This window comes from Fusarium redolens (assembly GCF_020744475.1).
Source record: "Fusarium redolens strain MPI-CAGE-AT-0023 chromosome Unknown BKA55scaffold_3, whole genome shotgun sequence".
Lineage (NCBI taxonomy): Eukaryota > Fungi > Ascomycota > Sordariomycetes > Hypocreales > Nectriaceae > Fusarium > Fusarium redolens.
Genome location: NW_025763666.1, coordinates 769,577 through 795,050, shown reverse-complemented (window position 1 = coordinate 795,050; position 25,474 = coordinate 769,577). Strand labels below are relative to the sequence as shown.

The 25,474-nt window shown below is 46.9% G+C and overlaps 7 protein-coding genes and 2 non-coding genes across 9 annotated transcripts; 3 read left to right on the top strand and 6 right to left on the bottom strand.

Moving 5' to 3' along the window:
* Positions 1 to 1,503: 1,503 nt before the first annotated feature.
* BKA55DRAFT_557404 (uncharacterized protein) lies at positions 1,504 to 2,708 on the bottom strand. Its single transcript, XM_046191797.1, has one exon. It carries the CDS (start codon positions 2,594 to 2,596, stop codon positions 1,841 to 1,843), a length of 756 nt encoding a protein of 251 aa, XP_046053682.1. The 5' UTR covers positions 2,597 to 2,708; the 3' UTR covers positions 1,504 to 1,840.
* Positions 1,506 to 1,587, bottom strand: BKA55DRAFT_t54. The gene has a single exon. It is a non-coding gene; the product is annotated as a tRNA-His (tRNA).
* A 311-nt stretch (positions 2,709 to 3,019) lies between the features above and the next one.
* BKA55DRAFT_557403 (uncharacterized protein) lies at positions 3,020 to 8,441 on the bottom strand. The gene has a single exon (XM_046191796.1). The coding sequence runs from the start codon at positions 8,179 to 8,181 to the stop codon at positions 3,298 to 3,300; it is 4,884 nt and encodes a 1,627-aa protein (XP_046053681.1). The 5' UTR covers positions 8,182 to 8,441; the 3' UTR covers positions 3,020 to 3,297.
* Positions 8,442 to 9,983: 1,542 nt separating this feature from the next.
* BKA55DRAFT_590363 (uncharacterized protein) lies at positions 9,984 to 12,745 on the bottom strand (the record flags this gene model as incomplete). The annotated part of the gene is made up of 4 exons (XM_046195079.1): positions 9,984 to 10,598; positions 10,740 to 11,630; positions 11,677 to 12,491; positions 12,694 to 12,745. 4 exons carry the CDS (start codon positions 12,743 to 12,745, stop codon positions 9,984 to 9,986), a joined length of 2,373 nt encoding a protein of 790 aa, XP_046053680.1.
* A 627-nt stretch (positions 12,746 to 13,372) lies between these two features.
* Positions 13,373 to 14,503, top strand: BKA55DRAFT_534901 (uncharacterized protein; the record flags this gene model as incomplete). Its single annotated transcript, XM_046189646.1, has 3 exons — positions 13,373 to 13,595; positions 13,642 to 14,005; positions 14,065 to 14,503. 3 exons carry the CDS (start codon positions 13,373 to 13,375, stop codon positions 14,501 to 14,503), a joined length of 1,026 nt encoding a protein of 341 aa, XP_046053679.1.
* A 185-nt stretch (positions 14,504 to 14,688) lies between these two features.
* On the bottom strand, positions 14,689 to 14,760 carry BKA55DRAFT_t53. The gene has a single exon. It is a non-coding gene; the product is annotated as a tRNA-Asp (tRNA).
* Positions 14,761 to 17,366: 2,606 nt separating this feature from the next.
* Positions 17,367 to 19,027, top strand: BKA55DRAFT_228025 (uncharacterized protein). The gene is made up of 8 exons (XM_046185264.1): positions 17,367 to 17,593; positions 17,648 to 17,667; positions 17,749 to 17,785; positions 17,841 to 17,908; positions 17,966 to 18,223; positions 18,278 to 18,399; positions 18,446 to 18,507; positions 18,554 to 19,027. Exons 1-8 carry the CDS (start codon positions 17,467 to 17,469, stop codon positions 19,018 to 19,020), a joined length of 1,161 nt encoding a protein of 386 aa, XP_046053678.1. The 5' UTR covers positions 17,367 to 17,466; the 3' UTR covers positions 19,021 to 19,027.
* Positions 19,028 to 19,310: 283 nt separating this feature from the next.
* On the top strand, positions 19,311 to 21,638 carry BKA55DRAFT_635519 (fungal-specific transcription factor domain-containing protein). Its single transcript, XM_046197011.1, has 3 exons — positions 19,311 to 20,111; positions 20,157 to 20,594; positions 20,647 to 21,638. The coding sequence occupies exons 1-3, from the start codon at positions 19,384 to 19,386 to the stop codon at positions 21,491 to 21,493; spliced, it is 2,013 nt and encodes a 670-aa protein (XP_046053677.1). The 5' UTR covers positions 19,311 to 19,383; the 3' UTR covers positions 21,494 to 21,638.
* A 988-nt stretch (positions 21,639 to 22,626) lies between these two features.
* Positions 22,627 to 23,172, bottom strand: BKA55DRAFT_685425 (uncharacterized protein; the record flags this gene model as incomplete). Its single annotated transcript, XM_046198793.1, has 1 exon — positions 22,627 to 23,172. One exon carries the CDS (start codon positions 23,170 to 23,172, stop codon positions 22,627 to 22,629), a length of 546 nt encoding a protein of 181 aa, XP_046053676.1.
* Positions 23,173 to 25,474: the final 2,302 nt, after the last annotated feature.

The following is a 25,474-nucleotide window of genomic DNA, read 5'->3' as shown; positions in this document are numbered from 1 at the left end:
CTTGTTGAAGCCTATCCTCTAGTAGGACTATCTTATGGATAAGGACGCTTGTTGCCTTCTCAAAATGCTTAACAGCCTCAATAATTGACTCTGGGGAGCTGCTCTTATGGTTTCTAACCCTTCCCTGTAGATATTTAGAATGCGATTGGGCCTCTAGTAGTGTCTTTGGGGTCCTTGCAGTCCAAGGGGTTGAAGGTATCGTGACCTCTGCGGGAGGTGTCGGGGTCCGTAATTGCACATCAAGCTTTGAGATGACATTTTCTGGGTCAAAGGGAGCAAGCCCAGCTCCTCTAAAACCTCCTTTGATATTACTTTCTGTAATAGTAGCTCGGTGGGCGGCATGAAAGGCAGGAAAGAACTCGATCTTGGTGATGTGGTTTATAGAGCATCCCATTAGACGCTCTATTTCTCGCCCATAGGCCTTTTTCAGCGGCCCAAAGCACCCTACATCAAGAGGCTGGAGTAGATGAGAGGCATGAGCAGGCATACAGAGGGTAATAATCTTATTCTCCTCACAATATCTCTCGAATTCGATAGAGTGGTGGCTTTCATGACCATCGAGGATTAAGAGACGATAAGAACCAACTGATCGGTCCTTTGTTGATCGATCAAAGTGCTGTAGCCAGTCAAGACCTAGCTGGTTATTGGTCCATCCATTTTCGCTCAATGCAATGACCCAATCGGCGGGGAGGTTGCATTCTCGGTACCAATTGGCAAGATGATATTGGCCTGAACCAATGATGAATGGTGCGATCGATTGACCTTCTGCATTGACCGCTTGAATCACAGTAATCCATTCACGATTTCCAGGCTGTATCTTCTTTGGTATCCCTCGCCTTTCTGAGCTTGTGACGACCATTCCGGGCTCAATCATACCCATCATAAAGCCGGTCTCATCAAAGTTCCAGATATCAGCTAATTGGATACCGTATTTCGCGATCGTATTCTCTACGAGGCGAAACCAGCCCTGAATAATAGTCGGATCTTCGCATTTAGCTCTCTTATAGTCATATCTCCGAAATCGACATGCCTTTAGCTCTGGTTGTCGTTGGATAAAGTTATGAACCCAGAGCTTGCCGACTGGTAATGCCTCGCGATCGGCAAGTAGAGAATTGGCCATTTTTTCCACAAAATCGCGCCGAGGGGGGAAACCTCGGGAATCTAGGTCAAGGATAAATTGAACTATCGTCTGTTCCTCTAGATCAGATAGGTTCCGTGATTTTGTGGTTATATCACGCTTTGAATGAATGCCATTCCGGCGGCGACCTAAGGTGCGGTGATTGACCTGATATACAGTCGCCGCCTTTCGGATACTTAATTTCGGGTCATTTTGAAGGGCCTGAAGGGCAAGAAGTATCCTAGCTTCATATGAAGGCTGTGGCATATCGGGTTGTTGAAAGATATTGAATTGAATGATGATAATGTAAGTTGAGGGATTTTTGGGTCACTCGCTTATATGGGTCACTCGCTTATAAAACACGTTATATCCTCAAAAGTTGAAGTTTTGCCGTCAGCAAGACTCGAACTTGCGTTTTCAGTGCTTCGGAGAGCCACAAACTGATGTACTGACCCCTATACGATGACGGCTTTAGTTGCTGATTAAGCGAAAAGTTATTTATATTTATACACCCACAGCTTCACTCGGACGTGTAACACCAATTTAGAATGTTTACTTTGTCACTATAACCTGAATGATCGATGTATGAAGCCAAGTCCAAATTTATTATTTCTATATCCTCCTCTATTACCAGAATAACCTTTTCCTATCCCAAACGCCCAACGTAAAGAATGCATTCTAAATTTAACCACCAAACACCCAAAGAGTAGATCCAGGTTCTTTCTACTGATCCCAAACGACCGGTACATTCTTGAGCATAAGGCTCTTACCCACTTGGCGAGACCACATGATGCTCTGAATGAAGGTCCAGCATGTGTTGAAGATCTCCTGCTGCTTCACAAGGCTCTTAACCATTTGCCCATCAAGCATTTCTCCAGTTGCGATAGGTCCTTGAACAGGGCACTCCCACTCATTAAGCACACGCGAGCAAGCTTCTCCATGGAAAGTATCGTGCATGGTTCGCCGAATGGCAATGTCGTTGCGAAGTGCACCCAGCTGATCCTGTGTCTGGACAATGAGACGACCAGTGTTGACAAGGTTCTGAACAGCCTGCTGGAAAGGAGGTAGGACAGCCGTCAAGTGTGGCATCTTTCCAATGAAGAGACACTTCTCCAAATCTGGAACAGAGTCCCAAGGCTTCACCTTCTCTTGAATCTGGGGAATACTCCAGAGAGAACTGAAGTTATCGCCGAGCATGTTTATGGGACCCCAGATATTTCGTGGTTTACGATGAGATTGGACATAGCGATGAACTTCGTAAACTTCGTTGCAATCAGCAACGTTGGGACACCAATCCATTTCGAGCTTCTTCATACAGCAGCCATGATCCTCGCATCGAAGGTAACGTAGGACGAAGTGCTCAGAGCTGCAGCTGCAGGGGAGGGGATAGGCGAAGGGATCAGTGTAGACGTTGTTACCGTCGGAAATGACGGGCCGCGCATCGCAGCGCATCGCGTGAGTGAAGATTCGGTAGCACATATTGAAGATGTTGTAATGATTGTTGGTTTGAAAATTAGTTGATAGTTTAGCTTTTGAAACTGTTGTTTTTGTATTGATGTGAAAGTTGTAGTGAGGATTGCTTGGTTTCTGGTTATGTTGAAGCACTTGATATACATATATATACTCATAAGCCATAAACTCGTTTGAGTGGTGTTCTGAAGCTCCTTTGTTCATAGTGTGTTAGAACAAGACATCTTTAACGGTACAATGAGTGAACAAGCATGCAAGCAAACAAGTAGAGGACTTAATGCTGCTGTTCTTTAAGTCTTTTGTTGTTTGTCGCTTAGTGCATGTTCTGTGGCAGAACAAGTCAATGTTCGGTAAATGTATCCAGAAGTCACAGCTTTGAACACATGAAAGGTAGGAAGACATTCGCTGAAGTATGTCACAAGTGTAAAAAGAGCCGTAGCAAAGCATGGAGAACAACCATGTAACTAAAACTGTCATGTTCACCGAAAATTGAAGCTGCCAGTAGTTTCATTGTCTGATGCCAGTGGAGAGAAGGAAGAGTTACGCGGACATGAGAAAGGCACAAGCAACTGTCAACCAAGACATGCTCACTGAAGCGCCAATTAGAGATTCTTAAATCCAGCCTAAGGAGTTTTTGCTATAATGATTATAACTTCTATTCAACAAAACCTCTCGTCAACGCCAAACACCGCGACCCTGATGAAAGTGCACTATGACCTTCCAAACATCCAGATCTTGCGCCAGATGCTTTGCTTCTTCTCTTCTGAGTTCTCTTCCTTCACGTTGTGTTGTCCGACAATAGTCAAGAAGACCTGATCCAGCGTTGTTGGCATGACACTGTAGTGACCAACACCAAGTTGTTCCTTATTCTCCTCCAGCAGCACAACTAGGTGTCCAATGGCACTCTGGCTCAGATCTGTCTCTTGGTCTCTTGTGATCTCTTCCTCCTTGCGACCAGAAGTTGCTGCGAGGACTTGGCCAGCACGGACTGAAAAGCGGACCTGGCCATGATACGTCTTCTCATTGACATCGGCTGAGGGCAAAGTTTGACGAATCCAGTTTGTCATCCTGTCCATCTCCTCCTGCGTAGTGCGAGGGGCACTTTTGGCGACCAGATGAATATGTAAGGCATCACCGAAGCGATGGCGAAGATTGTCTGGTGTTCCAAGAGCAAGCATCCTTCGAGCAAGAATACCAGCACGGCCAGCCAATGCATCCGCCTCCTCCATGCTGTGTGTCGTAAGAAGAATCGACCTTCCAGGGACTGTAGCCTCAAGCGTCTTCCACATAACACGCTTTGAAGCAGCATCGAGACCAGAAGAAGGCTCATCAAGAAGGACAACAGTGGGATTGCCCATTAGAGCGATTCCTAGACTCAGTTTTCGTTTATTGCCTCCAGATAGAGCATGCGCCATGCGAGTAGAAAACGACTCGAGTCCTACCGCCTGCATAACAGCCCGAACATTGTGCTCAATGTCGGTGACACCTCTGATCTTGGCGTAGAATTCGAGATGCTCTCGTACCGTCATCTGATCCATAGCATCGAACTGAGGGCAAACGCCCAAGTTGGCTCGAGCACCTGCAAGGTTCTTGTTGACGGATATATCTTCCACCAACACATCGCCTCCATTTCGGTCTGGCTTGATATCACCTCTGATAAGAGAAATGGTTGTTGATTTCCCTGCACCATTCGGACCAAGCAGAGCAAAAACTTCGCCACGCTTGATACCAAAGGTGACGTTGTCGACAGCTATGTTGTCACGGAAGCTCTTCGTCAGGTGCATAACTCGGAGACCATGCTCATTCCCGTCGTTACGAGTGACTTTTTCGCGCTCATCAATGATGTCTTCGTCCACATGTTCCTCATCTGATTCGGCTTTGTTCCCTCTCTGGAGAAGACCTCGGAGTGAGGCTCCCGCTGACCCAGTATCGAGCCAAATCAAAAGACCAAAGAAGATGAGTGATTGGAGGATGAGGTATAGAATGGGTCCACCATAATACAAAATACCGCTTGGGTTCTTTGTCAGCTCATTGCCATTGCATGCCGTAGAAAAGAGGTTTGTAGAGATGAAAAGCGCCTTCAATGCTGAACCAATGGGGGCAAATGCGGAAATGACAAAGTGAACAAGACGCAGGGAGCTGTCAACCTTAGTTACGGGCGAGTAAGTCAACACCGACATGTACGCAATGATGTAGACGACAAAAATGAGAGTCTGACTCGCAGCTGCCCAGGCGTACGTTCCAAGTTGTGTTTTGGTGAAGAGAGAGATAAGGTACGCAAAGAGCGTCGAAGCTATTCCGTAGAGGAACAAGACGAGGAAGACGTAACCAATGTTGAACCAGATATCGGAGACAACAGCCCATATCGCCACCACGATGGCTGTGCTAACCAGGACAATGATCAGATCAAACAAGAGGTAGGCTATCCAGAGTGGGAACGGTCGAACACCATTTGAGTATTGTAAACCACGGACGAACCTGCGCCGCTCATTGCTTGGGTAGAGTGCGAAAAATGCAGGATAGACTGAGAGTGCGATCGACATGTAGACAATCATTTGAAGTGCGTCACCCGTAGTGTCACTGATGGGAATATCCAAAGGACTCCAATTGGTTGCGATGCTAACGTTGGACAACATGATATCGAGCATCTGCTGTGCCAAAATAGGACTGGAGATGAAGAGATTGGCGACCCATGCAAATGTAGGACCTTGCTCATCATCGCCCAGCCAGACTCCAGTGGTGATGTTTTTTCGATCCGTCTCGATCCTGTCCTTGAATTGCTGGAAAGTCTCGACCAAGTCAAGGCTGTTTGTTATGTCGAAGCTACTTTGTCCACCCGTGCTTCCACTTCCATCTTCACCACCGAAGATGGGATTTATGAGACTGAACATGTCAGTGCTCAACTTTGATCTCGGCCCAGCTAAGAAGAGTACTGATTTGTTGGATTCTTGTTGAGTGAACGCATTTTCCCTGGAAGTAGCTCGGGTTGATTGCTCTCCTGGCACGCAACTAGGCGTACTTTCGCCAATGATAAAAAGGACAGTCAATCCACCGGCGAAGATTGGAAGAAGAAAGGCAAGCAGATACAAAAATCGATTCCGCTTCAGAATCGTTAAGCGCTTGCGGAACAAAATCAAACTTTGTTTTACGTATCCGACTCGTTGTCCATTTGTAAGTGCCAACCCTGGCTTTTCGCTTGCGTTCTCTTTGGAGGTGACTTTTTCGGATGACGGGACAGACAAGGCGTGGTTTGCATTGCGGAAAGCTTCTTCATCTTTGATCTCCTCAGCAACCTGTAGGAAAACATCCTCGATAGTCGGCCCCGAGAAGCGATATTCTGTGATACCAGCCGCTTCAAGACTCTTAATGACAACAGCTGCGAGTTGTGAGGTGGGAGCAGTGTATGTAATGAGGTCGAAGGCATCCTTCTTGGCAACTTGATCAACGTCGGGGGTTTCTCGAATGCCAGTGTCCTTGGGAACATGTACCCGGTAACCACCGCCCATGTTGTCCTTTAAGGCCACTGAAGAGCCTTCTGCGCGCAGAGTTCCCTTGGAAAGGATGGCGATGTGGTCGGCGAGTAGATCGGCCTCATCCAAAAAGTGAGTAGTCAAAATCATCGTGCGTCTACCACGTTCAGCCAGAATGATGTCCCAAAGTTTTCGTCTCGACAACGGGTCAATGCCACTGCTGACTTCGTCAACGCAGCACACGGCGCTTCCTCCCGTCAACATGAGTCCCAGTTGAAGCTTGCGCTTCTGACCACCTGAGAGAGTCTTTGCAAAAGCCTTTCGCTTCTTATAGAGGTCGACGGATCTGATCAGATCTTCAATCGCTTGTGTGGTAGCCTTGGCGTTAGGAGCTTTTAGATGATTGAAGATTCTAATGTGCTCTTCCACAGTCAAGTCATCCCAGAGCACGTTCTTCTGGGGAGCGATACCAAGACCACCTCTGCCGTCGATTTCGATCGATCCACTTGTCAATTTGTTCATGCCTGCAATAGCATCGAGCGTCGTGCTCTTTCCACTGCCATTGGCACCCAAAAGTGCGATAATTTGCCCCTGGCCAATATCGAGGTCCAGCCCGTTGACGGCGAGCACAGGCAGCTTCTTATTGGGGCCTCGGCGGAATATCCTTGAGAAGATGCTGGGCTTGTAGGTTTTTGAGAATTGTCGCAATTGCACAGCGTTACTCCCAATCCGGTCCACGTCTGTCTGGTTGAGCAAAATCTTTCGGCCTGGTGTTTCATTGCTATACAGAGCATGTTCGACAAAAGCTCCTATTACTGGATAAGCAAATATCTGGACAATCAAGAATATCCAAATAGCAATGCCCGGGAGCGCCGAAGGGCTGTTAGGGGCCACTTTCAACAAGTCAGTCCGCATTTCGAGCTCCTCAAATCGTGCCATGTTGCTGATAAAGAACACGAAGGCGCTAGGTGTGAAGAAGATCGAAAGAACGGTAACCGGGACAGTGCCAGGAGAAGTGAGGGTTTGCGAGAGAATTCCGAGTAGGGCGACGGCCAAGATGGCAGTGATACCACTCAGCTGAGCCTTTCGGAAGAAGGATGCGAACAACATGGACATAGACGAGAAAGCAAGACCAGTGAGAAGATGGAAAATGAGGACAATGCCAACGCTAGTCTTGGCAAAAACACCACCGCGAACAATAATAGAGCCAATAATCCATGCTGGTAAGTAGATGAGAGAGAACGAAAGGTGGTGCGCAATAATTCTTGCGACCATAGCGAGCCATGGTTTTCGCACTGGCATCATCGCATCGATCAATGTGGACATGCCACTTTCGCGTTCTGTGGCAATGAACCCAGTAAGATGATATGTGACCCAAACAACAGTTCCCAGAAACGCAACACCCATCCAGCCCTTGATAGTCTTTTGGAATCGTCTACGAATCTCTCGGTCACGTTCTTCGGGTGTCATGCTGGTGTAGGGGTATTCTTGGGTACCATTCAAGTTGTTGGTACTCGAACTGTTGGCGAGAGAAATAGCTCTGTCGACGGAGTGTTGAAGAGGGATAATATAGATCTGCTGGTCGTTCGATTTGCTGATTTCGAATTTTGCAGCTGCAAGTTCGAAGGCTCCATCAGCCCGAATAGTGTAGTTCCAGATACCCCCAGGGCCTTCATCAGGCGAAGAAGCCATTACGATGGCACCAAAGCATCTAGACACTCCTCTCAAGTTGCTACGGCATTCTGCCCTCAAATCGTCTTCGCGTTTGATAGAGACAACATTAAAGTTGATGCTTACAGACTCGGCAGCATCTTCAAATTGTTGCTTCACAGTGCTGAATACCCGATCAATATTTCCTTCTGTGAAATTGTTGTTGACGAGGACCAATTTCTCACGTCCGCTATTGCTTGCTTTCTTAATGGCATCGCCGAGGTCGAGAACCGGGGTTGGTTTGCCGATACCAAATTCTGCTGGAGGAACAAGGAGGTTTTTTGTGAAACTAAAGAGCGCGGCCAAGAAGATGGGCAAGATAAAGGCCATCCAGATACATAGTGCAAGATGGCGCATTAAAAGAATGCGAAAATTCTTGCCCATAAGGGTCCCGACCTGTTTGAGGAAAGTCATGATGATGACTTTTGGTTTTTGAAACAGGACAGAAACGCGGTATTCCCGCGGGGGCGAATGGAAGGGAAGAGAGCGCGGTATAGGTAGACTACCTTATCCAATTAAGTTTTCAGGTTTCAATATTAAAATATGATTCGGAAAGGTAAAATGCTGTTGGCGATGCATCCTCTGCATCGCAAGGTTGAATGAAGTTAATTAAGTCCCTTAGCAGTAACGAGGTGTCGAGGCTGATTTAAAGTAATACCTCCACAGAGCACTAGAGCATCCACCAAGAGACCACTGCATATAAGCCCCGGAGACAAGTCTTGGCGCCATGGGGCAGGCAGCCACTCCTTAAGGAGCCTGCATTTGACCACCCGGAGCCGACGCCACCAGTCATCATGACTGTTTCTGAAAGACCTCAGCAGTTGACCTAATGAAATTCGAAGTACAGAAATCACTCAAACTTTATGATTTCGCACTCTTTCTATGATATGAATCTTGACACTACTGACTGATTGAGATCATAGATTTCTTGGAGCATCAACATCAGGGGAAAACTTGAGACAACCCGGATGAAAGCCCGTAACTTTCCTCCGCTCCGTACTGGCGTAGCATTATTGCGACGACAAAACTTACGAATACCTTATTAGCGAGCGGCCCGCAGAATTGGGTTTATATTTACGAGATACGGAATACGATTTTATAACGAGACCCAATTGCAACATTTTCTCTTTCCCTCTCTCGTTTCACCAACTGAGGCATCCTGCAGCAGCAACATCAGCATAAGCAATCCTCCCGCATTGTCCATTTATCCACTCATCTCGGCTGTGCCGTTTGACACGCGGCCCACCTGTCATATCACGATATTTCAATCTATGATTCTTCCTTTTCTTCAACAGACCGCGGACTAGATCCAGATAGGAAATCGATTCAAAGCGATACGCGAGGACCATTAAAATGACAAGACAAATATCCATCCAATAAGAATCTGCTCGCATGAAGGAATCGGCTCCGTTTACCATGAAACAAAGCTCATGTCGGGAGTTCGGGTCAAAAATCACGCCGATTATCAAAAGTCGATGCTGTCAGCCCAGGATGCCAGCCCTTGTAGCGTCGTGTTCTACACTTGGCAGACATTTTGACCTCGGTGCCCGATCAAAGTGATTTTAAGGGTCCCGGAAAAGGGATGCCTCTTCCGACTTCGCTTGACGATGTTGACAATGCTAGTACTCGAACATGATATATAAACTTTACAGTCTCAGGATGATTATCTTGGCTAAGTCCCAAGGCATATTGATATCATCTTCCTGCGTTGCGTTGTTTCCATCCAGAAAAAGATAAATACCCGATGCCAACTCTTGCGGCGACGAGAAAGATACTTCCTGCAATCAAACAAAGGGACTTAAAACGTACCTAAGCGCTGTTCTTGACAGGTAGGCTGGGTGATGAGGTCCTCCACATTCCACTCTGGCCCTGTGTCCAAATATTGAACACGAGGAGAAAGTTGCCAAGTTACTTTGTGTCACAAAAAGATCACAAGAAGCTGCACAGCCTCATTTTCGTAATGCTACTCTGTATCAACCCTCAGCAAGAACCGAAAACCTATCATGTTCTCCGTCTCCGTCTCCGTTTCTACGGCGCCGGTCCTCAAAATCGTACCGACGGGATGCCGGTTGCCGCTGTACGAGCCCGGGAGGCCAAACATGACCCGGCACTGATTGCAACGATCCTTCATTATATAGACCAACACGCGTCTTTGACACTGCCCTGTTGCAGAAAATGACAGTAATGGATATTTGCTTTGTTCTTTCCTCTAACGTCTATTCCACCAAAAACCCTCCGCCCATATCGTCATCATCTGCCATGTCAAACTCCTCAGTAACATCACTCGGCGCATCCTCAATCTCTTGATCCAGCTGTGCCTCTTTAGCCGCTTTATCATCCGCTGCCTTTCTTTCATCTGCATCCACACCGCTCCAAATCTGTTCTCTAATACGTAACGCCATCATAAACTTCCTCCAAGCCTTGAGTGCTCGGTGTCTTCTTCGCTCATCCTCTACTTCTTGCTCCAGATCACCCAGACTATCGATTATGGCTCGCACAGCTTCTTCGTGCTCTTTTGCGACCACTATGCCGGTTAGCACAGCTGTGCCATGTCTTCCTTTGAATGAAAAGCCGGTAAGAGCGGGTGCATAGTCGACTCCAGCCATAAATGCTGCTCGTGCTGCATGCTCGTGGATAATATGTGCGCCTCCCGCAGGAACCATACTTGGTACATAAACGTCGATGTTTCCAAACTTATTCTTCGGTACCACGCCATTCCACACTGGGGGCGGCTCGTAGAGCTCTGTCTGATCCTCGGTGTAGATAGGTGTCCCAGCATCTCCTTGGGCATCCTCATCTTGGTCATCATCCAGAGGGTTTTTGGGCTTAGCCTTCTTCGGCAGCCACTTCGCAGGTATTTCCAACGGCTTCACCTCCCGACCCAGGCGATACCATTTATCTGCACTTCTCGCAATTCGAACATCTTTCCGCCGAAAAATCTTCTCGAGCGGTCCTCGACTACCTGCAGCAACTGTTCCGGAAGGTGTAGCTCCAGGAACAAGAACTTCGTGGCGTCGAAGATGTCGTTCAAGCGCAAAGACTGGGTGGTCTTTGAAGTCCTGTACGTTCCGTGGCATAGGTTCTCTCGCCTCGATTCCTACGAGTTCGTTATCCTCGATTTGGTCGAGATCTGTCCGTCGTCGTCGGCCGTAGAGTTTCATGACCCGTCTCCACCAAATATCACCGCCTTCACAGGCAGTATCGATTCTCGATCTTCGGGTCTTTGCTGTATAAGCCTTCGCATACCTCCTTGTCACGTCTTTTGCAGTGCCATCTTCATCAAATGCAACCACGTAGGAAAGAAAGTTCTCCTTATCAGTAATGGGTGGCTCCAAGGCCTTCGGCTTCCAAAAAGTATGAGTGACCACAGCATCTACCGGTTGCCACTTCTGATGTCCGACATCAAGAATCTCGACCCAGTACACAGGATATGAGGATTCTTTTATTCTTTTGCGAGTTTCGAAAGTTGGCTGAGGTTTTGGGGGAGATATCGTCGGTGTAAAGTTATATGATGTTGCGTTTGGATGACCCAGCCGTCGACGTGCTGAAGAATCGCCAGTTGGTGAACCATATCCAGCACTGGCCATTTCTTGGTACTTAGCCATCGTAGCTCGTACTTGTGCATTCTTTTCTTCTATTGTCGAGCGTTTTTTCGGTTTTTGCTTCGGTTTTGGCATCGACGGGGCTCCAGATGTACATGCAAGAGGTTGTAGCGAGCACACCAACCGTGCTTGTACACCAGCACTTCGCAGAAGGGCGCAATATAGCTGTGCTCCAACGTCTCTGGACCCTTGTAGCTTTTTTGCCGCTTCTCGAAAATCGTCACGATCTAAGCAGCTTTCCATATCATCTGGTGGTTCATACTGTGCATCTGTCAGCCGAGATCTTTCGACTGAGCACTAAACTTACATCTTTCAACTGCTCTGGGTCTTCCGCCCACAGAGCACGTCGTAGACCCCTTTCGGTAACTTCATACTTCGTCTTCCATACACTCTCTGCCTGCTTGAGACCAGTCTTCAGGCTCTCGGTCCTTCCAAATTGTGGAAGATGCGCGCCGGGAGTGAGGTAGTTGACTGTCTTGTCCGTTAAATGCGGTCGCAGGTGATCCTGTACTTTGCCATCGTTACACCAATGATTGCGACGTGCAGCGTGTGACAGCAGACATAGAAGATGTGTTTTGTGGACATCCATCCGTGTCTTGCGCTCCTCTCTACTAATTGGTTTGCGCCGCTCGGCAGCCTTCTTTACCTGGGCCGTAGATGATTGATGCGCTGTAAGATTGAGCTCCAACGACTTTGGTTCTTCGGGTTTGCCTAAATCTTGGAGAGGTGCTGTAAAGTCCACATCCTCGAACACGATGTCTTCGTCCTCATCATCATCATCGGATTCAAGCTCCATGGTCTGCATCGTTGGCTGTGGCAAGGCAACATCTTCAAACTCAATGTCCTCGTCTTCGTCGTCATCTTCTTCCTTGTCTGCGACTTGTGCCGGAGGTGCTTTACTTGGTTCTGCTTGCTGTGGCGCTGCTTCTGATGGGTTTCCTGGCTCTGGTCTTGCCCTGCTTGGCCCAGCACGACGTCGTTTTAAAGGTCGCTCTGGCGATGACCGATCCCGTGAATTCACGCCAGCTTCCGCGAGCATATCTTGGTAGATCTCTCCTCCAGTCGGCACCGTAGCTGCAGCTCCCCTCCGAGCGCTTGCCCTTGTCGCAGGGCGTTTGCGACCTACCATTTTAGTGTCATAATGTGAATTGACTTAAAAGAACTGGTTTTTGAGTGAGCGCGCAACTTGTCGCAAACTTGGTGTGAGTGATTGCCCGGTTGCGTCATACGGGTGGCACTACAAATCGCGAGATCACGTGCGTGTCATGACCTGCGTAGCATCTCTAACAATGTACCAGTTTGGTTTCTGGTCGGCTTGACTAACATTCGAATAATCCAGTTCTATTTCCGTATAACATATCAGTACCGGTTTCCATATTCTGTATCAGGCTGCAGACTGTCTAGGCCTAGCATGGATACTTCCACCTCGAGACATCAGTGCTTGAGCCTACCCTGAAACCTTCAAACGATGAGGCTCAAGATCAGTAATTCCAAGTCCTTCAAAAGGAAACGGCTCAATTCAAAACAGTTTTGATTTACTAAGACCTCCGATCAGCAGATTACCAAGCTTTGTACTAGAGGACTGATGAAACTTGTTAACTAGAGAGGTATTGTTGAAGTCTCGGATGATCAGTAATCGGCCTATGCGCCCTAGCTTCCACAGCGGCCCCCACAATTAGTGTGCTTATACATCATGAAGCGTTCCTGGGATACTCATCCTTTTCCGCCAATAACTTTTCACACGCGCTCATTCAAGGTCGAAGTACCAGTTTGGACACGAAAGATGTTTGTGGCCATTCAACTTTCAATCGGCATTCTTATGGCCGGGTCCGAACGTCGTGTAATATTGTTGCATTCTCACGAAGCTAGGAGTATTGATATTTGTCAGTATGAATTGGAAGGACATAAAAAGGGGCAGTATGGCCTTTCAGGAAACTTTTATCACCATAAAAGATAACTTCAACACTATTCAACTATTCATTCATATTCATTCTCGATTCATCATGTCCAGCAAACCAATTGTCCTAGTGACTGGTGCAAATGGCTACATTGCCGGGCCTGTTATCGAAGCTTTTCTGAAGGCGGGCTATGCCGTCCGTGGAACTGTTCGCTCCAAGTCTTCAGCAGATCCTCTCATTAGGGCCCTGTCTTCATATGAAAAAGATCTTGAAATTGTCGAAGTCCCAGACATTGTCGCGGCAGGAGCCTTCGATATTGCCGTCAAGGGTAAGTGTCTTCCGTATCTGTGATAACTTAGATCTCACGATATTAGGTGTTCATGCTATCGCACACCTTGCTGCTGGGGTGAGCCTCAGCTTTACGGACCCGGACCCCATCCTTGAAGTCGCTATTCAAGGAACACTGGGTGTTCTCGAGTCTGCCATCACCGAGCCGTCTGTTAAATCGGTTGTGCTTATGTCCTCTATTGCCTCCATTGTTAACGGCAGTAAAGAAGCACCTGCTAGATTCACAGAGGCAGATTGGAATGACGAAGCTTTGGCAGCTGTTAAGAAGCTCGGAAAAGAATCACCCAGCCCTTTGATCTATGCTGCGAGCAAGGTGGCAAGTGAGAGAGCCTTTTGGAAGTTCCGCGATGAAAGAAATCCCTCTTTCACAATGACTGCTCTCAACCCAGTGTAAGATATCCCTGGAGACACTGCCAATTCATTAAGCAAGTCTAACGATATCGTCCAAGTTTTGTTATGGGACCGCAACCAGGCCTTGAGTCGATCTCAAAGATTGGTGGAACAACTGCCTTTATCTGGCAGATACTTTCGGGTCAAGAGATCCCCAAGCCATTGACACCAAATCCTGGCTATGTTGATGTTCGTGATATTGCACGAGTTGCTGTCTTCAGCGTCGATCACCCCGACAAGGCAAACCGGGAGCGCTTCCTGTTGGCTTCAGGACTTGTACCTCCCCAGGCTGCTGCAGACGTTCTTCGTAAAGCATATCCTGAGCGACAAGACATCATCAAGGCTGGGAATCCCGGGGAGGGATACTTTCCCGGCTACGAGTTTCCCGAGGAAAGAATTCTTGATGCTTCGAAGGCGGTCAAAGTAACTGGACAAGACTTTTATCCCGTCGAGCAGACAATCATTGATACAGCCAAGTCTCTTGAGAAGTTTTTGTAGGATTGATACATGCCAAAAAATAGTTAATAGAGATGATAAGAGTTATTATTCTGCGACTAAACCCCACCCCCTGAGCTACACATCAGGCAAGACTACAGTAAAAAGAAGCCTGCACTTCACAACGTCTACATTAAAAATATCTAGAAAAAGAAAAAGATAAACCTGCGTACCGCAGGTGGCTGGATCTCTCCCGCCGGGAATTGAACCCGGGTCTCAAGCGTGACAAGCTTGCATACTGACCACTATACTACGGAAGAATTCCGGGCGTTGTCGCCCAATGTAGAGAGGGGGGTTGTGATCAGAAGCAAATAATGGCAGTATATATAGTCTAAGCGTAGAAATATGCCTGCCTTAGAATTTAGAAGCGGTTTTATTCCGCGTCTTTGTAAGAGTTGCATAAATCATCCTTTGGAGCACTAAGTAAAGACACCATTGGCCTTCGAGATAAGAAGTTTCCCTAGTCTGCATTACTGGAGTATGATCTGGTATAAAAACAACTTCAATGTAAGGAATATCGTCAAACAAGCGATGCAGACTTCCTAGCTGGGCCCAGATGATAATGCATCTCTCTCTGTAGTTCGTGGCGGCAACTCAGGGATGGTCTGCCTTGAACTCAATCAACAATTATTATAAGGTGGTAATCTGCTTAGAATACCGATGATCTTGGTGATTTTAAAAGCTGACATGGTCTAGCTTGAGATGCCACGATAACAGGGTGAAGATAATGAGATCCAATGCTAGTTGGCACTAATAAGACTTCTAATAGGCGCAATCTAGGGTCCTACGCGACGGCTTCGCAAGGGTTCGCAGTAGTAATCGAGCTATGAAGCCAGTGTTTAAGCTAATTCCCCTGGCATATGCTTTCCGGTTCTCTCTTTGACCCAGGGGCCCTCGTAACAAGCTGCTGATGTTTGATGTCTGATTATCTGATCTCCCTATGCCGCTGTTTACATACTACCTACTACGTGCATTACCTCTCAAAGGCTTTTTAAGGTTGCATTTATAGAAAATTGTTCCTGGTTTTCAGATCAGCCACATCCGAAGTGGTGTATATCTCGCCTCTTATAGATGGGACTTGGATGTACCCATCGGATCTGGGAATATCACACGTCAGACAGTTGCTCCATGATCGACCTCATTCCCCAGGTATCACCGGTCGATCCTCAGCGGGAGAGCGGCCGCGGTGGGGCCGATAGATTAGAGCAAAGTCCCCTTGCTTTTGTCGATCTTAGCAATGAGTTATTGTTTGTTTAGTATAAGAGGCTTGACTGTTCTAGGAACGAGTACTTGTTCTGCCACAATGGATCCATCGCTTAAGGCCCATTAAGCCATTGTACTTTAGTACTCGATTATAAAGCTTTCGTGGGTATCATATATGAGGGATTGTCGTTCATATTAACAGATATGGTAAGCTTAGTCTTCATGGCCGCGAGCTACAATAGATGATACGGAATCCCTTTCAACCCCCAATAAAGCAGCTCAACATTTAACAAGGATAATGCCGTGACTCGAGAACATGACTACCGTGGAAGCTAGTCAAGCCAGGAACAGACTTCCTCTGCAGAGCACGACGTCAGGAAGATTCCGGGTATTCACTTCGCACTCGAATGCCAAGAATGTGCATCAAAAATGAGGTCTCGCGAGTTGCTAGCCTGTTTCAGCCCTGTAGATTCATGGCCCCGGCTGTTGAAGCTAGACGCTTACGCTAGTTCCTGGTGATAGGTGTGGCTTGTCCTAAGTTGTGAAGAATCAGCAACCTTGTCTTCCGCTGTACCTTAACTGGGATCGGCCATCCCCTCAGTGTTTCCTGTGTTGATTTGTGATAAATAGCATCAACTTCGCCGATAGCAGTAAAGGCTATGTTCGCTAGATATTGTGATCCTCATGTTAAAAGTCCCATATAGCAGAAACTCCGACAGGTATCTCTTATGCAAGATGGTAAGCTCGTAGGCGTGTGTGCATGGCCTGGATAGATAGACCATCGACTGACACTGTTCACAATGAAAACAGATTCCCCGAATACTAATGAGCCTTCCAGAAAATTGGGGAAATGATCTTCGATGGCGTTGAGACCGTTGCAGACTTCAGTGGTGTTGAAAGTTGCTGAGCCGGGCGCCTGACTCGCATCTCGAATGCGTATTGGAAGGTTTCCCTTGCCAAACTAAGCAATTCGGTTCTTTCCATCGATAGGCCACTACCGAGCCCAATTTAGCAATGGATGACGACCAACACCACAAGAAACATTCTGGGCATGCTCGTATTGGTACGAAAACTAACGGGCTCTTGTGGCTGAAACTTAAACAACCCCCATCTTAACGGCGTCTTCCTTTGAATCTTTACTAACAGGTTCATCATCCACGTCTTAATTTCCCTTAACAGACATATACCGCCTGTTAGTTGCGGCCTTGTGGACTGGGCAGTCCCTTGTCTCCCCAGGCATCTCCCGCTGACGGTTCAGAAAGATAGCTCCCCCGGCGGCCTACTGGCATAACTAGATCCTTACATGGATGCATTAGTTTGGGATCATGCTCGCTAGAATGACATGAATTGGCTTCGCAGTCTCTGACGCCAAACCCGGAGACGGAAAGGTTGATTGAGATACAACTTATATGGCCCCGTTCCCCGGTTTTCTGTCACTGCATTCCATAACGAAATCACCAGACGTGAGGGGACGCAGCTTAGCGCCTTGTTCACCACTACCGGTCTTCCAATACCGCTGTCTGTCGTTCTCTCAGAGGAGCTTGTGTCCAGCTTCTCGCCCATCCCGACGGATTTGGTACAGCCTTGGTTATCTGAAAGGTATTCATATATCTGGAGAACGGTGTTGAGCTGCCTCCAGGAACAGACACTTCATCTTGAAACCTTCCACTGAATACCGCTACCATCAAAGAAGACTCGCAAGTGTAACTACAGAGGACCATTATTTCGACACGAAGAAGTAAACGACTCATCGCAAAACTGTCATGGCGGCAGATGACTTGTCAGGGGCATTGCTCGCAGCATCGATAACGATAATTTCTCTTACTACGGTGTTTATCGGTACTCGTTTATGGATCAGATCCAGCCTGAAGACGATTGGAACAGATGACTGTAAGGCTTGAATGATCCAAAGTATTCAGCAAGAACGGTACTGACAGTTGATAGACTTAATTACAGCAGCATGGGTAATATTTCTCGGATGATGAGACAGGGGCAATAAACAATGTCTCACATATTCTATAACTCCGCTAACATGGCATCGGTAGGCATTTTTGACAGGACTCTGTATATGCACAATTCTCTGTAAGTTTCGTGCATGCCAACTAATATGACGAAGCAGACAGCTCACACGAAATAGCTGCGCAAGTGGGATTCGGAAAGCATATGAATGAAGTGTCGAATCAAGATCTTCAGAAATTCCTCAGAGCGAGTGGACATTTCACCCCAACCTACCTTAATTCATCTGCTGACCACTGTTCATAGTATACGACAGGATGCTCTGCGACCTTTAGCCTTGGTATCGGCTGCGCAAAATCGTCATTCGCCGTGCTATATCTTCGAATCAACCCTCAGCCTGTTCTTAGGATCCTTAACAAATACCTTATTGTCTTCTTAGCAATGCAGGCTATAGAAGAAACACTCATTGTTATCTTCCAATGCCGGCCTGTGATGGCAGCTTACATTGTACCTCGTCCAGCAGACGCCAAGTGTCTTGACCTTCGTGTTCTCTGGTGGTGTACGGTGAGTCGCAAAAAGCATGTGCGAGAGCTGCGGGTATTGATCGACTCTGAACAGTTTGTATTCAATATGTGTACCGACCTGTTCCTCTTTATCCAACCTATTCCTGCAATGTGGAGGTTACATCTTCCAGCGGCGAAGAGACTGGGCTTGATTGCCATGTTGTCCCTTGGTTTATTGTAAGTTGTCACTCATTTCTGTTACAGCTTGAACTTACCATGAAAGGGTTTGCGTCACGTCGATTATCCGCATCATATTTGTCACTCGAATTGGACCCGATGCTACTTGTAAGTCCTGTGCAACAACTCCTTCGCCGCTTCTAAGAGTGTCTAGATGAATTCGCTGAGCCCATGATATGGTCGCAAGTTGAACTGGCCTCTCTTATCGTCTGCTCCACAATCCCATGTCTTCGCCAAGTTATTCAAAAAATCCCCTGGCTCAACCACGCCTTGGGACTCTCGAGTGGCCGGAGAAGTTCGAATAACTACTATGGATGGAGCGGCTCCAAGAAGATAGGAGGATCTATCCCGCTTAAAAGCTACAACCAGAATCATAAGGAGGGCCACCTACAGAGCAAGTCAAAAGGCAACAACGCATATGGATTGACGAGCCACGCTGTTGGCGGTGCACATACCAAGAATGATAGTAAGGAGGAGATTTTCCCACACAAAACCGACGGCAATGGTGCTATTTTGGTCACTCATGAGATGACTCGGGATGTCGAATCACATACATCCTCAGCAGCACCTTCGATAGAACATGTTAATGACTATGAGATCAGAGATAATAAGGGGACATGAAAAGGGGAACCGGGCTATCGCTGGGTCATTATAAGGTTAATGTTGGTAGGTTGTAGTACCAAAATCCCGATAGCGCGTATTGTAAAGACAAATGCCAAAAATATATGTAGCCGGGAATTGGTGATTTCAATATAGAGAAATCATAGGCCAGGCGATTTATTAGAAATCCTTTTGTAAACGATCTCTACAGAAGCTGCTTGGTTTATACCAGCACTGTCACATGCACTGTACGCGGACTGTGTCATCACTTTCCCGCGGGGAAGCTAACTCCTCTTATCAACACCAGCTTCACCACACTCCGCGGAAAGTATTCTCCATCAACTTACAGCAAGATATCTTGCATTTCGGCTACGAAATACCAAAATGGAGCAGGTAGCTTCTAATCAACGACCGTACAGGTCCCATCTTCGACCGGCCTGTATTCCATGCCGAAAACGCAAGTCCCGCTGCCAGTCCGAGGCATCTTCCAGCTGCTGTCTCATGTGCCGGGCACATCGCACGGATTGCATCTTTCCCACGGAATCTCGCTCAAGTTCTCGAACCCCTCGGCGTCGGAGACAAGCAAGGCTGTTGACAACTAGAAGTCCCCGTCAAATCAGCCTGGCACCGGGACCCCCGGCAGGATCCATCTCAGACAACTCTACTGTCGAGCAGACAGTGTCTGTTATAGAACCAGCCTTGACTTCAGCCCTTAACAGGTCGTCGAGAAACACCACGTCCCATGAGCACCGAGTGTCCAACGTCTCTCCCGCGGTGCCAAGAAGCACAGAATGGCCCCAACAAAACGCTCAATCGGAGGAGTCACCTTTGGCGTTGGGCTCAAACGACGAACAACCGCACAATCTTCACATAGTTGGGCCTGCGGTCACTTCGGACAACCAGGTTTTGTCGGACTACTTATCTTCCATGCCTAGTGCCTCAAGGGGTTCACGGTTTATCAGACCAGCCATAGGCAATAGATCTCGACCTGTGCTATTTACTACTGTACAGAAACGACCAGTTGGGTTGGATTCGAACCTCAGTTTCGCAGAGGAAAGATTGCAGCTTATAGAGAAGATATTAGAGCCTTTCACCGGTGATCTTCTCGACGTGTAAGACTTTGACATATTCGAGTTACAATCACTAACATTGCTCAGCTATTTTGATAAGGTCAATTCTTCCTTTCCTCTTCTTGATGAAGCACATTTTCGTAAGCAATATAGAGAGAACAAATCCGGAATATCGCCAGCGCTTCTCAGTGGCTTATACGCCCACTCGATAACCTTCTGGAATAGCTCTCCTATTCTTTCTCGCCATCGATGTCCTGATGGACGCTTCATCTGGAATCTTGCGACTGAGGCAGCTTATTCCCAGATACATAGATCTCCAGGAATATCCACCATAGAAGCCTTGGTTCTGAATATAGGCGGTCGTGAAGTGACTGCTTTGATTGGAAATGGCGTTTTATTGGCGTCTTCAGTTGCTATGGCACATTCCCTGGGTTTGAACCACAGTCCAATACCCTGGGAAATACCACAGTCTGAAAAGAATTTAAGAATGAAGATCTGGTGGGCTCTGTTGATTCACGATAAATGGTACGTTGATAACACGCACAAAACCCCCCTTCTAGCCCTAACGTGTAGACAGGTTGAGTCTTTCACATGGAACCCCACCACTCATCTCTCCGACTCTAAATGATGTGCCCCAACCTCTCGTAGAGAATCTTTGTGAAGAAGGGTCTTCTTCGGACCGAGCTCTCAATGCTTCAGTGTACATTGCTCTAGTAAGCCTGACCGAGGTTCTAGACTTACACTTAAGGCACGTCCATCAATTCAGCCTTTCAGATGAATCCACAGATACGACACATTTGGAATTGGCTCTGAATAATTGGATAGAAACTCTGAGCGACGAAATCCGCCGGATTGTCATTCGTGGAAATAACCTGAGAATTCCTGGTGCTGCTAACCTTCGCTTGTCATATCTGACAGTCAGACTACTATTGCAGAGAATCGAACTTGAAGCTGAAAAGCGTGATCGCGACACAGGGGATAGTCGCCTGCTGAATCGTTATATGCAAGCTCGGAGAACTGCAGAGGATATTCTCATCTTGACGCAAGAGTTACAGCCCGAACATTTGGCTGATTGCTGGTTACCAAGCAGCGCTTTTGCATTTTCGACAACTGTTAGCTTCCTTCTCCGATGTGCACTTGAGACAGAAAACTCAACATCGGGGTTAGTTCAAAGCAGCTCATTGAGGATCGCCTCGGATTTATTGTCGGCTCTTCGTGAACATAAAGAGAAGCATGACTGGGATCTGGGTGATATTTGTTTGGCCCAACATGCAGACGTTGTCGAGAAGCTACGGGCCATGACGCCGCCTGAAGACCCAAGTTCTGAAGAGGCTTTGGACTTTTCTAGCTTTGCTATGGCGGAATCTTCTTACCTCGATCAGCTTTTCCCAAGTCTATGGGACCCTCTGCAGAATGTGTGGTAATAAACAGCAATTCTTTTCCGCGGGAAACTTGTCGGATGTTCACATCGGCTCAGCCGTATAAGCAACTCTGTGCTTGTTACTTGCGGCTACGCATTAAACACATGCATGCTATCCCTCGCGTCTTTTTGTGAAGAACATTGTGCCTACAGTTGTGCATCGGCGCTGCCATGTGATTGTATATGCTTCAATCAGGATAGAGCCTGGGGTCATGGTTCAAATATTTGACCCAATACTTCCGATTTGGTTCACAAGAGACTTACGAAGTAATATTGAACGACTTCAAACATTGCCGTGGCTAATCTTGCTATAAGTACATATGAAGAGAGACAACGTGGCGCCCTTGAACAATACAACCCCTGAATATGTAATAGAACCAGATGAAACCCGACACACCAGTGACTGATCCCGCCAATATTTATATAATAGTAGTAAACACACTCTATAAATGACAACTCCCGAGTTTCTATCAAAATCTCTTCCCCAATCACGCCCCATTTCGGCCTCGGCCATCATTCTCATCAAAGGAAACACATACTGGTTGTGGCTCATCTCTAACTTAGAAGCATTGCTGATAAGGCCATTCAAGGTTCTGCCTCAGTTACGCAGTAATGCTGAACCTCGATTCGCTCCGTTTTAGTTATTTTGTCGAATTTATTTCAAGAGACCTATACCCACTTAGAGCTGACGGTGGTCAGCAAGACAAAGATAGGAGCTTGGAGTTGACAAATAGTGCCTTGGTGATGGTCACATCATATCTCGCATCGACACTCAAAGAATACATCAAAAAGCGGGAGATGTAACTGAAAGCTACCTCAGGTATCTATTTATGGTTTCAATGAGAGGCGAGGATAGCAGCTTGATGAGTGTGTCTATAGTAAGTCAAACGACAACAAGGGTTCATGAAAGAGCAGCGACCTCTTTTTAGTACAGTGCCTTCGCCATAGCTCCTTCTAGAAGTGCATGAAATGTCGATACGATACACTGGCAGATAGGTTTATGCATCCTGAGACGGATGATCGAATCTTCACGTCGAAACTCCACGACTCACTTGGACCTCGCACATCCACGGGGCCTGCCTGTAAAACAGCTAGAAAGGAGCCACAGTTGTTTCAAAGCTTGTATCTAACCATATATTAGACCATCTCTTCAGGGCTTGTGTTCCCCTTGAAACTCTTGCGATCAGGATGCACAAACTTTGCCAACGAACAATCCCAGCTCCAATCCTCTTCGTATATGCTCGCCTCACCTCTAGCAACTCTTACTGCGAAAGAGTCGTCATCATAGTCCGGAAAAGCATCATAATATGTAAGCTCGTAAATCTTCCTGTTCGCAACCTCGATCGGGACACCCTTGCAGAGTAGCATTTCGCGGCAGTCTTCGCAATGCACGTAGATGGGTAATTTTGTTTCGGCGCAACAAAAGCGTACACAGCGTTGCTCCTGAATTAATCGAGCGCGCATGGTATCCTCGAGAGCGGCGCGACCAGGTAGAAATCCTCTTCGATTTAGGTGGTATACACACCAGTCCCGTTCTACGCCTCCAAGAAAGACTTCGATTTCGTCCTTGCCCATCTGGGATTCACAGGCTTCGCATACCTTATTCTCGCCATGTTTGGGATAAAACTTGCAGTGAGGACACTGGCGTTTAGGCTGGTCCCCAAAAATGTTAGGGGAGTCCATGATGACGGTTGCTTCGTGATCCATGAGTATAACACTACGGTAAGGAGAATTCGAGTTCGAAAAGTGACTTTAGTATCAGCTTTACAATATTCCAGTTTTGGTAATAAAGTGACAACGTGAAAAGTAAATGGCATTAACTAGAAAATCTGGGTATATATAGTCGTAAATCATATCTTCCGCTGCAAGTGAACAAACACATTACTCCTTGAAACCATGCGAGATAATGAACAGCCTCCTCTCCTCTTTGTCCTGCTAGTAACAAAATGCGCAGGCGTTGTGTTGATGTTGGTGAACAAAGGAATAAATGCAATGATGGTGGTAATCGTGCGTGGTAGTGGTCAAGCGCCAATTTGGGGTTATCGTTCTTCTTCGTATCTCTTTTCTCGTCATCTTTCGGATCGTCATAACATCGTCTTTTCCGTATCGGCATGCGCAAAGTGGTAGGGAGCATATTTTGCGGAAGCGGTTGCTGAACGTATCGTTTTGAGTTGGTGGTTGACTTTGACTCGCTTAACAAGGGCCATAGTGATGACGCCCAAAACCATAAGAACTTCAATGACGAGGAGGCCGATGTAAACAATGTTGAGGATTTCTTGCTCACGCAAATAAGCAATGGTGGTCATGCTGCTGGGCAGCGGTGCGGAGCTGGGAACGAGAGGCATAGCAGGTTTCTGTTCTCTTTGTTAGCGCTGAGGTGTCAAAGAGACTGCAAGTAAGTCAATTACCTTGAATTTTCCCAACCTGCGAAAACAAAAAAAACTTTTAAACGATACTGATATACTACTCTCCTCCTCTGAGCGAAAACTGTCGATATTTGAAAGAGTGAAAAGGTGAGCACGAGAGCGGTGAAATCACCAACAGAGGGGAGGCCAACAAAACTGGGAATCTGGGTTCTTTTTAGTTTGTTTCCTTGGCGCGAAACAATTGCCTATAGTGTGCTCCTTTCAAGGTTAGAAGTTGATAGTGACTGGGCTAGGGTTGCAAAATTCAATCAATGCGGTCTGGGGGAGGCGAGAACCGCTTTGACCGCCTGGAAGCCCGTGAAGGAATCCGTTTAAATACGAGAGGGGCGCCCATGGAAAGCCCGTAATCAATACTTTAATGCAGTGAGATATACGAATATGACTGCAACGATGACTGCAACCTTGGCTGTTTAGTGAGCGCCACGGGAACGTCAAGTGTCCTCTATTGCTTTGAGACTCTAGTCTCTCCCCTTTGTCCAACTCGCTTGAGAAGATGGGAGCGAGTCTGTTTTTCGTCTGAGCAAGGATGATGAAGACCCTTGTCAATGGAGAAGATCGCCAAGTTGGCGTGTGACCCCCAACGCTTGTCTAACGAAGCGGGAGAGTGGGTTGAAGGAGCAACTTTGCCATATGAGGAAGCGTTTAAAAGAGAGTGGCGAGGCATCACGACAAGTGTTGTCGCGTGATAATGAGGTTGTTGATATATCTGATGCCAGACAATGCTGGCCATAGTGGAATAGATATCATGGCATGATAATAGCATGAGCCTTTCTCCTGTGAACGAACCATTAGTTCGAGGTTAATGAACGAGGATTGTTGCAAATTGATGAGGACGGAAATTGAAGTCGCATTGGAAAAATCCATCAGCGCTTGATGGACAGGGGTCGATGCGATGCAATGGAGACGGATGAGCTGGCGTTAAAATTTAGCAAAGGCGGTGTTGAAGAGCAGATGATTTGGCAATGGCAATTGAATTCAATGGTGTAAGTTGACTTTAATTGAGTATGATGAGTCGATAAACATGTATGTTCATAACTGATCACACGTTCGTTGTCTTGAGCATTTTGATACGCCAAGTGGTTATTAAATTAGAAACTCACGGTACCTAACCCACCAAACGGGAACTACTGTACAGAGAGAGTATTAGCGCCCATAATAATAATGCTAAACCCAACACATAAAGCGTCTCCGAATGACACAGTTACAGTACCAAAAGCAGGAACAGAGGTAAACGCCTCAAAATGAAGGCAGTAATATCAATATTTCCATTACGCGTATCAAGACGCGTAGACAGTAAATCTCGTGGTGTTGTTTGTATGGCTTATGAGCATAATGTTGAGAGGATAACGGATAAGCCTCGATGATCATATGCAAAGACGATCAAAAAAGAAAAAGGGTCCTTCACATGTGAAAGAAAAAATCATTCTTCTGCAACTTGATTTGGTCCGAGATTGTCTCATCACCTCGCCACAAGAACGACGCAAGGGCAACCATGAGTGACAGCTTCTAGTTTGTTCTCCAAGAGATCAATCTCAACAATTCATGACGCTGCTAGAAGG

Coding starts and splice junctions, on each gene's coding strand:
- BKA55DRAFT_557404 (XM_046191797.1), bottom strand. CDS start 2,596: ATGTGCTACCGAATCTTCACTCACGCGATGCGCTGCGATGCGCGGCCC.
- BKA55DRAFT_557403 (XM_046191796.1), bottom strand. CDS start 8,181: ATGACTTTCCTCAAACAGGTCGGGACCCTTATGGGCAAGAATTTTCGC.
- BKA55DRAFT_228025 (XM_046185264.1), top strand. CDS start 17,467: ATGGCGGCAGATGACTTGTCAGGGGCATTGCTCGCAGCATCGATAACG. Junction 18,400..18,445: donor ATGTTGTCCCTTGGTTTATT/GTAAGTTGTCAC, acceptor TTACCATGAAAG/GGTTTGCGTCACGTCGATTA. Junction 18,508..18,553: donor AATTGGACCCGATGCTACTT/GTAAGTCCTGTG, acceptor AAGAGTGTCTAG/ATGAATTCGCTGAGCCCATG.
- BKA55DRAFT_635519 (XM_046197011.1), top strand. CDS start 19,384: ATGGAGCAGGTAGCTTCTAATCAACGACCGTACAGGTCCCATCTTCGA. Junction 20,112..20,156: donor ACCGGTGATCTTCTCGACGT/GTAAGACTTTGA, acceptor AACATTGCTCAG/CTATTTTGATAAGGTCAATT. Junction 20,595..20,646: donor CTGTTGATTCACGATAAATG/GTACGTTGATAA, acceptor ACGTGTAGACAG/GTTGAGTCTTTCACATGGAA.